Here is an 11,960-nt window from a genome sequence, read left to right on the forward strand (position 1 = left end):
TGATCTCTTCAGGTCAGACTATTCGACCTCTTCAAGAGCTCGGCCAAATCACTATAGAGGCCCATGAAGGCCCAAACGAAGGAACACAGCCCAAATCTAAAGGCAGCCAAAGCCTAGAAAGATAAGGGCGATTCCCTTGAAGATAAGATGACCTCACCTAAAGATAAGATAAGATAAGATAAGATAAGATAACTATCTTATCCCCAGAAAGGTCACTCCTCACCATTATAAATACACTGGAGCACCCAGGTATAACTTATACTCTGATTCTACTAAAAAACCTGCTTAATACCCTTGCTAACTTAAGCATCGGAGTCCCTTGCAGGTACCACCACCCTCCGGTGACAAAGGATCAGCAGCATAAACGGTCCAACAAGTCAAACGCAACAGCTCCGGCCGCCACCCACCAGCCGGACACATCCACTCCGACCAGTATAGAAGATCTCGTCTGAGATCGACCTGCAGTTTCAGGTAACCCTCGGAATATGGGAGTCATCCATCCTTGATCCTGACCTGTTATGGCTAGGACTTTTTCTTCTTCCGAGATTGACTGACTCTGCAGTATTTCTTGGATGAGGCTTCTATTGTTGCCCCCTGATTTGGTGCTGGCTAGCTTTGAGAGTGCGTCAGCTCGGACATTCTGTTCTCGGGGTATGTGACGGACCTCATATTCTCCGAGTTGTCCGAGCTGTTCCCTGATTTTGTCCAAGTACTTTTTCATGGTGGGGTCTTTGGCTTGGTAGCTCCCTGCTATTTGTGAAGTGACTACTTGTGAGTCGCTGAAGATGGTAAGCTTTTGAGCTCCAACCTCCCTAACCAGCTTCAAACCAGCTAATAGTGCCTCATATTCCGCTTGATTGTTTGAGGCAGAAAACCCGAATTTGAGGAAAAGTTCAATTTGAGTCCCTTGGTTGCTTTCAATTATCACACCTGTGCCACTTCCATTTTTATTTGAGGAACCGTCCACGTAGAGGTTCCATTCTGTGGGGATTTCCGGGGTGTCTGTAAATTCTGTAATGAAGTCGGCCAGGTATTGTGATTTAATGGCTGTCCGAGCTTCGTATTGAAGATCAAATTCGGACAACTCGACGACCCATTGCAAGATTCTACCTGCTAAGTCCGTTTTCTACAAAATCCCCTTTATGGGCTGGTTGGTCCGAATCCTAATAGTGTGAGCTTGGAAGTACGGATGAAGTCGCCGAGATGTTAGTATGAGGGCGTAGGTAAATTTTTCTATTTTTTGGTAGTTCAGCTCGGATCCTTGTAATGCTTTACTGATGAAGTATATGAGTTGTTGCCCACTGTCGTCTTCTCGAACTAGCGCTGAGGCTACTGCTCGACTTCCTACCGCGAGGTACAATATGATTGGTTCTCCTTTCCGTGGCCGAGTTAGGATAGGTGGTTGTCCCAGGAATCTTTTGAACTCTTGGAAGGCTTGCTCGCACTCCGTTGTCCATTCAAACTTTTTTCCTTTCCTTAGAGTGGCGTAGAAGGGGAGAGATCTTATTACCGATCCGGCTAGAAATCTGGACAAGGCTGCCAACCTCCCGTTGAGTTGTTGCAACTCTTTGACGCAAGTCGGGCTTTTCATGTCGAGTATGGCCTAGCATTTATCCGAATTTGCTTCGATTCCTCTTTGTGTGAGCATAAAACCCAGGAATTTGCCAACTTCTACTGCGAAGGTGGATTTTGCAGGATTGAGTCGCATGTCATGCCTTCTTATAGTGTCGAACACTTGGGTCAGGTCGGACAATAGCGTCTCTTCACTTTGTGTCTTTATTAACATGTCGTCCACATAGACTTGCATGATTTTTCTGATATGATCCGAAAAGACTTTATTTATTAACCTTTGGTAAGTAGCTCCCGCATTTTTAAGACCGAAAGGCATTACGATGTAGCAGTAGTTTGCTTTTGGGGTTAGGAATGAAGTTTTTTCTTGGTCGGGTGGATGCATTGGAATTTGATTGTATCCCGAATACGCGTCCATGAACGATATGTATTTATATCCAAAGGAGGCATCCACTAGGGCGTCGATACTTGGGAGTGGATAAGGATCTTTTGGGCAGGCTTTGTTGAGATCAGTGTAGTTGGTGCACATTCACCACTTTCCGTTTGATTTTTTCACCAAGACGACGTTAGCTAGCTATAGTGGGTACTTGACTTCTCTTATGAATCCTGCCTCTAGTAGAGCTTGTACCTGCTCTTCCACAGCTTGGGATCGTTCTGGTCCAAGTTTTCTCCGTCTCTGTTGTACTGGCCGAGATTCTGGGTAGAACGCCAATTTGTGGCACATTAATTTGGGGTCTATGCCTGGCATGTCTGCAGCTTTCCATGCAAAGAGGTCGACGTTATCTCGTAAGAACTGTATGAGTAATTCTTTTATGTCTCCTCTTGGAATCGTACCAATATTGGTTGTTTTGTCCGAGGTGTCTCCAATCTGGATTTTCTCTACTTCACTTTCGGGTTGTGGGCAGAGTTCTTCTTGCCTCTGAACTCCCCCCAGTTCTATTGTGTGAAATTCCTCTCCTCTGCCTCTGAGGTTTAGAATTTCATTGTAACAGCGGCGCGCCATCTTCTGATCTGCTTTTATTGTAGCTATCCCTTCTGCAGTTGGGAATTTCATGCATAAATATGGAGTTGAGACTATTGCGCCGAGTTGATTCAATGTTGTCCGACCTATTAGGGCATTGTAGGCTAAACTCACGTCGACTACGGTGTAGTCTATCTTGAGTGTTCTAGATTGGTTTCCTTTTTCGAAGGTAGTGTGTAGTGAGATGTATCCAAGTGGTTGAACTGGGTTGTCTCCTAGTCCGAACAGACTGTTTGGATATGCTCTAAGTTCTTTTTCTTCCAGGCCAAGCTTGTCGAAGGCAGTTTTGAACAAGATGTCGGCGGAGCTCCCTTGGTCTATCAGTGTGCGGTGGAGATTTACGTTTGCCAGTATAATAGTGATGACCATGGGATCATCGTGTCCTAAGATGATACCGGATGCGTCTTCTTTGGTGAAAGTGATTGCCGGGATGTCGAGTGCTTCCTCTTTCCCCTCAACATGATATACTTCTTTGAGATATCTTTTGCGAGATGACTTGGAGATTCATCCTCCCATAAATCCGCCGTGTATCATGTGGATGTGTCTTTCTGGTGTGCGAGGTGATCGCTCGGTTCGTCCGACATATTCGTCTCTTCTTCTTTTTCTTTGTTCATCGTCCCGGGTGGCCAGGTACCGATCTAGTTTTTCCTCTCTTACTAATTTTTCTATGACATTTTTTAAGTCAAAACATTCGTTGGTTGAATGCCCGCGGATTCGATGATATTCACAATATTCGGTCCAATTTCCTCCTCCTTTTTTGCCTTTGAGTGGTCGAGCTGGGAGTATTTTTTCAGTGTGGCAAACTTCTCTGTAGACATCCACAAAGGACACCCAAAGAGGGGTGTAATTGTGGTATTTTTTTATTTTTTTCCCATGTCGATCTTCCTTCTTTTTGGACTCTTTATCCTTATCCCAGGAGGGATAGGTGAATCCAGATTTAGAGGTCTCTCCTAGTCGAGAGTTTTCTTCCATGTTGATGTACTTCTCTGCTCGTTCTTGCACTTCGTTTAGAGATGTAGGGTGTTTTTTCGATATAGATTGACTAAAAAGTCCCTCTCGCAAGCCATTGATGAGGCCCATAATGGCAGCCTCTGTTGGTAGGCTTTGTATATCCAGGCATGTTTTGTTGAATCTTTCCATGTAACTGCGAAGACTTTCCCGATCTCCTTGCTTAATTCCTAATAGACTTGGGGCGTGTTTAGCCTTATCTTTTTGGATGGAGAATCTGGCCAGAAACTTCTTGGCTAAGTCGTTGAAGCTTGAAATGGACCTAGGAGGTAGATTGTCGAACCACCTGATTGCTGTCTTTGTTAAAGTATTTGGAAAGGCTTTGCAGCGAACTGCATCTGAGGCGTCGGTGAGATATATTCTACTTCTAAAATTGCTGAGATGATGGCCGGGATCTGTAGTGCCATCGTACAGAATCATGTCCGGAAGTTTGAAGTCCTTAGGGATTTTGGTCTTCATGATCTCCCTAGTGAATGCGTCTTGATCCTTGCGAGAGTTGTCCTCAGGGGTGGATCGAGTAGCTTTGGCTTTGAGATCGGCTTCGAGTTTTAGAAGTTTATCTTCTAATTCTCGGCGTCGCCTTATCTCCCTTTATAGATCCTTCCCAGCTTCTCGCTGATGTTGGGCTTCTTTTTCAAGTTGCTTTAAACGATCTTGAAGCGCCTCTATTGCTCTCGAATTTGGTGAGTTTTTGTCCCCGTTAGATTCCGGGGTATCTTTCGGTGTAGTGTTCGCATTTTTGTGCGGCGTTCTATCCTCTAGATCTGAATCGTGGTCGTGCATGGTCGTCCGCCATGGTAATGGGATGACTTCCAGGTCCCCAGCAACGGCGCCAATGTTCCGAGGGTTACCTGAAACTATAAGTCGATCTTGGACGAGATCCTCTGTACTGGTCGGAGATGACGTGTCCGGCTGGTGGGTGGCGGCCGGAGCTGTCGTGTCCGACTTGTGGGACTGGCTGCACTGCTGATTCCTTCGTCACCGGAGGGTGGGGGGTACCTGCAAGAGACTCCGATGCTTAAGTTAGCATGGGTATTAAACAGGTTTTTAGTAGAATCAGAGTATGAGTTATACCTGGGTGCTCCAGTATATTTATAATAGCGTGGGCTGACCTTCTTAGATAAGATAAATTAGTTATCTTATCTTATCTTATATTATCTTTGGGTGAGGTCAGCTTTATCTTCAAGGGAACCGCCTTTATCTCTATAGGCTTGGACTGCCTTTGGACTTGGGTCGTGTTTCTCTATTTGGGCCCTTTACTGGGCTTTCCTGGCAGTTTGACCGAGCTCTTTGAGAAGAGGTCGGATAGTCGGACCTGAAGAAGTCGATCGCCTTGTCGCTAAACATCTCGGGTCGAATAGCTCGACCCAAGGTATGAATAGTTATTGATACACTAGCATATATTATACTGAAGATATTTATTTATCGAACGAAAATATTAAAAAAGTTGATATCTAATTCATAAAATATTGTTTTCAAGATTTGAATTTAAAATTTTTTTAGTTAAATAAATTATAAATTATCTGTCATCTCAATTAATTCAATTTTTATTATTTTTATACATATATAATAAATAAAAAAATTAATTAACATGCATGCTATAAAAAATACATTTTTTTTAAATTTTTAAAATTCAAATCTACAACTTTTTAGTTAAATTATAAACTATTTATTATCTCAACTGATTTCACTTTTATTAAATTTTATGTATATTTAATCATAAAAGAATAAATTAATATCCCAATACACAAATATATTAATTCAGTTATTTTGTGAATTATAAAATATGACATATACAAAATATATGTCATATAAAATTTAAATCTATAATCTTTTAGTTAAATTATAAAATATTATTATAAATTATAATAATATTTTAATATTTTATTATTAATAAAATATAAATTTGTATTTAAATTTTATTAATTTTTAATTATATGAATAATTTAATATGTTATTTAATAAATAATAAATAATATATACTATTTCAGTACAATTAGATATTTTTAAATATTATTTTTTATTCAATTTTTTTAAAAATAAAAAATAAATAGTTTTATTGATTTTTAAAAATAAAAAATAAGTAGTTTTTTATTTTTTAAATAATTGATACTATGAGAGTGGATATTTAAATTAATTAAATAAAAATAAGTTTAAAAAAATGAATTAAAAATTAAATTTTTAAAAATAAGTAACATTTTTAATAATATTTTTAAATTTATTTCAAATATTTGAAAATATTCCGAGAAAGTTTTTTTTAACGTATTTTACTATTTTACAAGACACAGCGTACTTCGCAGGGCTTAAACTGTAAAAGACCCAATCCAAAGAAGGCTCTTTTCCCTTTTTCATTAGAAGATAGATTCTTCCTTCTTCTTCTTCTTCCGATTCTCCATTCTCTCTCTCTCTCTCCACGCGCATAAGAAGAGAGACATGTCAACATAATAACGAAGCATCTTTCATTCTCACAAACACAGAATCAGAAGCAAAGGGGGGAAAACATTGATTTTTGTTTTGTTTTGTTTTGTTTGGTTATGTTTTCTTCTTCGGAGTGGATTTGTGGAATCGGAAGGACGAAACGAGCGAGGATCGAAGCGAGGGGCATTTGAGTAATTTCAGCTCCCTCTCCTCCTCCTCCTCCATGATCTCATCGAGTTACTTGAACAGCAACAACGACAGTCCCTTCATCTCCGGTGGCAGTGGCGGCGGTGGCGGCAGCGGCAGGGGCAGGCTATCGTTAATCATGGCTGCGGTGGCCGCGCCCTCCACTCCGGCGGTGGTGTTCACGGCCTTGGCTGGCCTCGCTCTCGTCGCTGTCATCTTCTACGGTGCTAGTAGGTAAAACCGAAGAAACCCTCAAATGAACCAAAAAGGGGAAAAAATTTAGGGATTGAGAGAGAGAGAGAGCGCGCATCGCGAAACCCCTAGCTAGCTCACTCACTCTTTCTCAGACATAGATGATGTTTTCGATTCCAATTTTGTTAATCTAAAAAAAAAGTGTAAATTGGAAGACAATTTTTATAGATGAATCCTCTTAGACGAAGTAACAATTCGAATTCTTCGTCTTCGAATTCCTCCCCTTCTTCATCATCGTCGTCGTCATCGTCTTCATCGTGGATCCATTTGCGTTCGGTTCTATTCGTTGTCACTTCTTCCTCACCAGCGTCTTGTTCCACCTCTGATCGGTGAGTTCCTCTTCCTCTACTCTCTCTCTTTCTCTCTCCTTTTTCTTTGTTCTGTCACTTGTTTTCTTCTTCTTTAGCTTTGTTTGAGCCATGAGATTTGGTTAAACTCAGATATCTATTACTTTTGTGTTTTTGATTTTTGTACCAGATCTCCAGTTTTGGACATCCCCAAAGTTGCTATCAGTGTCAGCTTAGGGTTGATCAGCTTGTGTTGTTTTGGGTCTTTGTGCCTTTGCACTTCCCTCTTTCTAATTTTGGGGGTCTCTTTGTTCGGCGGCATTTCCGTATCTCGTTGTTGTGGTTCTGCTAAAATGGTTGGAATCACAACTTTTTGTTTCCGTTTTCTGTTTTTATGATATGTCTGCGAAGGGCGTCAGAAAGGAAGTAGTTGAGGAGGACGAGATAGTGAGAGGGACACGGATCTTTTTCCTTTGGCTTTGGGTTGGGGGTATTATCGGTTTTTACCTTTTTTGATAGGGTTGTCAAGCACAAGTTCCTATCTTCTTACCTTGAACTTGTTTATCATCTGATTCCCATTCCCAACTGTCTAATCAGTTCACTATGCTTGGAGGAAATGTAACTTGATGAGGATGATGAATTGATGATCTTGTTTCGGATTTCAAAACCCCTATACATGCAGTATGGTCCTGCTTGTAACTTCCATTGTTCCTGAGCCGTCAAGGGAAGATCTGTGCTAGGGTCTATTTTAGTGAGCAAGTTCGTCTGGAGAATGGTGAAATGGATTTTGAGCCCAGTTAAATTTTTGGAGTCTAAGATTATTTAAGAAAAATGTTATAATCAGTCTGTCAATATCCTGCATCATGAATCATGGGTTTGGTCTTAAGTATTCTCGATATGTATCTGAAGGATGTTGATGTGTTCAAGTCTTCAGGAACAATCTTTTCTAATTGATGTCTTTTAGTCTTTTTCTTTAATACTGCCACCCTCAAGTGCCCATAAATTTTATATTGAATAGTTTTGTTCCTTTTAATCCTCAGGTTAAAAAAGGTTAACGAAACTATCATAGTCCTGTGGTTGAGATTTGTAATAATTTGTTTGTATTTTTTTAAGACTTCAGTTAGTAATTTTAGCGTTACAGTATTATACAGAACGGAAAAACATGATTATTAGTGAGTCCTGAAGTTCACATTGAGCTGCGATTCCAAAGATGAATTAGGCAGTATTGGTTCCTGTATTGGATTGATCCTTCTCAAATTTGTTGTAGTTGGTTTTCATATGTAGGTGGAAGTAGGAAACATTGAATGCATTTAATTATTTTAGCATGAAGGCTGAAAATAGTTCCTTACTTTGGATACTTCATTCTGAAAAAAAAAAAGAATATTTATAAAATTGTAACCTCCGATGGGCTTGAAAAAGTTAATCTAGTACTGTGACATGCTTTTTATCTGCAAGAGTATCTTCGCTCATTTTATGTGTAGTTTAGTTTCTCACTACTCAAAATATCTTAACTCGTTTGCTGCTTTATCGTAATCTAAAAGTCATCTACATACAGGCAGTACTAATGAATAATTCTTTTTTGACAAAATTCCAGAGGTCGTCTTAAATCACCATGGTCACGTAGGAGAAGAAAACATGCCCTTTCACCTCAGCAGTGGAAGAGCTTGTTTACACTGGACGGAAAACTCCGTGATGGTGGAATTAAGTTCCTGAAAAGAGTTCGCAGTGGAGTAAGTTTCCTTTTACTTATCTTTCTTGAATGATCGCAAAATGTGTGTTCTGTGTTTTCATTTTGGAATTAAATACATTATTAAAATCTGGTGCAGGGTGTTGATACTAGTATCAGGGCTGAAGTTTGGCCATTCCTACTTGGAGTGTAAGCATACTATCTTCCATGTTTCATTTCTTTATAATCTTTTCTACTTATTTTCTTGCGTACTTGAGATCTAGGAAACGTGGAATTGAATTGGACACGTGTAGACACACATTCAGCAAAATTTGCAATTCCCAATTATTATTGAAAATGTTTATCACCTGTTTCTTCTATTGGGGTTTGTAGTCTGCCCCATAACTTTGTTTATTGAGTCTTTCATTTTGTGATAGCCCAAACTCTGTGCTTTCATTTGAGGGAACATTTATAACCTTCTGCTTTCTTTTAGACTCTACTATATTTCCTTTCCCCATTCATTTCTACATGCATTCATTTGTTTAGGCAGACTTTTGTATAAATACTGATTACATTGTTCATCTGAACAGTTATGACTTGGACAGTACCAAAGAAGAGAGAGATATCATAAGAACTCGAAATAGGTAGGCATACAAGTTTGATCCGAATTCAATGTTTCAATCCATTGTGTCTGTATAGTCTTCAATTTATTTTTGTTTGCTTATACTTCTCTCCTGTATGTCCTGTTTAATATAATTTTTTTTTGGTGCAAAATCTTTAAATACAGAAAGGAATATGAGAAACTCCGCAGGCGATGCCGCCAACTTCTAAAGCAATGCAATGAGAGCTTTAAGTTAAACGAAATTGGTGAAATAAGCTATGAAGGAGATGGTGAGAGTCTTATTCAAGCTTCTGGTTCTCCTAGTTCTGAAGATGCAACGAGTGCTAGGCAATCCCTTTCCAGTGAGGAAAGGAGCCCAGATGTTGAATATTCAGATGATCCGTCTAGTGCCCTGTTGGAAGGGAATGATGTCAACAACGTTGATGCAGCATCGGATACTGATTCTACTGATTCAGATTCCTCTGATGGTCCTGAGGTAATTCAGACTTCTCCTTCTAATGAATTTCAGGAGGATAACACTTCCAAGACAGCTTCTACAGAAATTTCTTCATCCCAAATGAATGGCCCATCAAGACTACCAAACAATGAAGATTTTGCCACTTGGCAACGGATCATCCGACTAGATGCAGTACGTGCCAATGCAGAATGGATACCATTTTCACCTTGTCAAGCTGTTATACCAGAGAGCAGGGCAATCCGATCTGCTGAGGCTGTTGGATTGAAGGAATATGGGCACTTAGAACCCAATAGAATTTTCCATGCTGCCCGATTGGTTGCTATTCTTGAAGCATATGCATTATATGATCCAGAAATCGGCTACTGCCAGGGTATGAGCGATCTGCTGTCTCCAATAGTTAGTGTTATATCAGAAGATCACGAGGCCTTCTGGTGCTTTGTTGGATTCATGAAGAAGGCACGCCAGAACTTTAGGCTTGATGAGGTGGGTATCAGGAGGCAACTTGATATAGTAGCAAAGATAATCAAGTTCAAGGATTCTCACTTGTTCAGACATCTGGAGAAGCTTCAGGCCGATGATTGCTTTTTTGTGTACAGGATGGTGGTTGTGTTGTTTAGAAGGGAATTGACATTTGAACAGACTCTCTGCCTTTGGGAAGTAATGTGGGCAGATCAAGCAGCAATCAGGGCCGGCATTGGGAAATCAGCATGGAGCAGAATCAGGCAGCGTGCTCCACCAACAGATGATTTATTGCTGTATGCAATAGCGGCTTCAGTGTTGCAGAGGAGGAAATTGATTATTGAGAAGTATAGCAGCATGGATGAGATCATCAAGGAATGCAATGGTATGGCTGGACACCTTGATATTTGGAAGCTGCTGGATGATGCGCACAATTTGGTCGTCACTCTTCATGATAAAATGAAACTAGAGACATCATTTCGATGACTGCAATTGATTCATGAGCAAGAACAAGAACAGGTATTAGTTACAAAAGATCTTCACTTCCATGTGAGGCTGGCAGATTTTTCTTCTGCATAAAAAATAAGCACTGCAAATTTCTGGGTTTAGCACCAAGAGTATGAGGTCTGCTGTTACTTGTTTAAAACTTGCCACTTCTTATTTACGATGTTGGTTAATCTGGGGATGAAAGTTTAGCTAGATTTACATGGCATCCTTTTCCCTCTTTTTTTTTTTTTAAAAAAAAAAAAAGCCTTCCCTTTTTCTTTTGGCCCCTTTTCTCTCTCTCTCTCTTTTTTTTTTTTTTTTTTATAAATTTCTGATTTGAGACACATCTTTGGAGAACCTTTGCGAAAAGCAGCTGGGTAGGTGCATGTAACGTTAGTTGAGGCTGAGATATTATTGACAATCATGATGTCCTTTTTGACTGAATTCGTTGACTCTTTGAGATGCTGAGTTGTGCCGTGCTCGACACTTTAGATTTTTAACCCAAAGTTAATTCTGCAGTGGGGGAAAAAATGGTATATTGGTATCGGTTTAATTCGGCGGTTTTTTTTATTTAAATAAAATAAATAAAATAAATAAAATAATTTCCAATTTGCATTTTTCAATTTGCAAAATGAGTAGGAGAACGTTTAAAGACATTATTTGATAATTTTACTGGGAATCCAATATTATGGTAGAAAAAACAATTTCGTAGGTACTGGGTGTGCAATTTGGGAACAGTTTTCTCAAACTAATTTCGGGTTTATTTCGTGGGAGGTTTGGAACACAATTGACTCAACATTAATTCTGCTGGCATTGGCAAATAAATTATATAAAAATGTTATGTGTATTTTAAAATTAGTTATAAAAATTAATTATTAATGTATTTGTGTATAAATGTATATGTTGAATTTATTTTTAATATGTATCTTATACTAATATTTAATATTAGTAATTGATTTTGGTATATAATTAAACTAAAAGTTTTTTTACATCGTGTTAGGGTAAGTTTTTTTTATGTAACAAATCTATAATTATAGGGTTCTGTAAATAGAAAATTCATTTAGGATTTATGCCTAGAAAAGGAAGTTTATATTCATGCATTTTACAAGTTTTGATTTCCTTAGGGTAAATTGAAAAATTTAGTTGCAACTTAAACATGATTTGGTTTCAGCGTAGAAAGAAAATTTACTTGTAAAATAACAATATATTTTTTTATTGTACACCAAAAAATTGTACGATGCTGTTATAGTTTCAAATTAAGAGTATTTTATGATGTGTCCACAATCACGGTGTTAATTTCCTAGAAGTAATATTGTTGTAATTCAACACTTCATTTGAGAACTATATATTAAATTTAGAATGGAGGTTTTGAAATTAAATTCGGCAATAAATATCATAAGTCGAATCTAAAAAAAGTCATCATAAATTCATAATTGATAGCTGAAATTGATTATGCACATTTGGTTTACAATTGATTACCTAGAGAATTATTCTCTGATACCATGAATTAAGCAAACTATTATAGTGAA

General features: G+C 38.7%; 1 protein-coding gene across 2 annotated transcripts; it reads left to right on the forward strand.

The window, feature by feature from the left end:
- The first annotated feature begins 5,879 nt into the window (after positions 1 to 5,879).
- On the forward strand, positions 5,880 to 10,875 carry LOC112766623 (rab GTPase-activating protein 22). Of its 2 annotated transcripts, none has more exons than XM_025812520.3 (5): positions 5,880 to 6,783; positions 8,336 to 8,471; positions 8,568 to 8,617; positions 8,998 to 9,051; positions 9,195 to 10,875. In XM_025812520.3, exons 1-5 carry the CDS (start codon positions 6,623 to 6,625, stop codon positions 10,429 to 10,431), a joined length of 1,638 nt encoding a protein of 545 aa, XP_025668305.1. In that variant the 5' UTR covers positions 5,880 to 6,622; the 3' UTR covers positions 10,432 to 10,875. The 2 variants fall into 2 exon arrangements, with proteins under 2 accessions (XP_025668305.1, XP_025668304.1); XM_025812519.3 differs by having other exon boundaries at positions 5,883 to 6,436.
- Positions 10,876 to 11,960: the final 1,085 nt, after the last annotated feature.

This window comes from Arachis hypogaea, chromosome 17 (genome assembly GCF_003086295.3).
Source record: "Arachis hypogaea cultivar Tifrunner chromosome 17, arahy.Tifrunner.gnm2.J5K5, whole genome shotgun sequence".
Classification (NCBI taxonomy): domain Eukaryota; kingdom Viridiplantae; phylum Streptophyta; class Magnoliopsida; order Fabales; family Fabaceae; genus Arachis; species Arachis hypogaea.

What these genes read in the sequence shown, in the direction of transcription:
- LOC112766623 (XM_025812519.3), top strand. Translation starts at nt 6,240, where the DNA reads ATGATCTCATCGAGTTACTTGAACAGCAACAACGACAGTCCCTTCATC. An exon ending in TGAAAAGAGTTCGCAGTGGA is followed by an intron (nt 8,472 to 8,567) that starts GTAAGTTTCCTT and finishes AATCTGGTGCAG; the next exon opens with GGTGTTGATACTAGTATCAG. An exon ending in TGGCCATTCCTACTTGGAGT is followed by an intron (nt 8,618 to 8,997) that starts GTAAGCATACTA and finishes TCATCTGAACAG; the next exon opens with TTATGACTTGGACAGTACCA.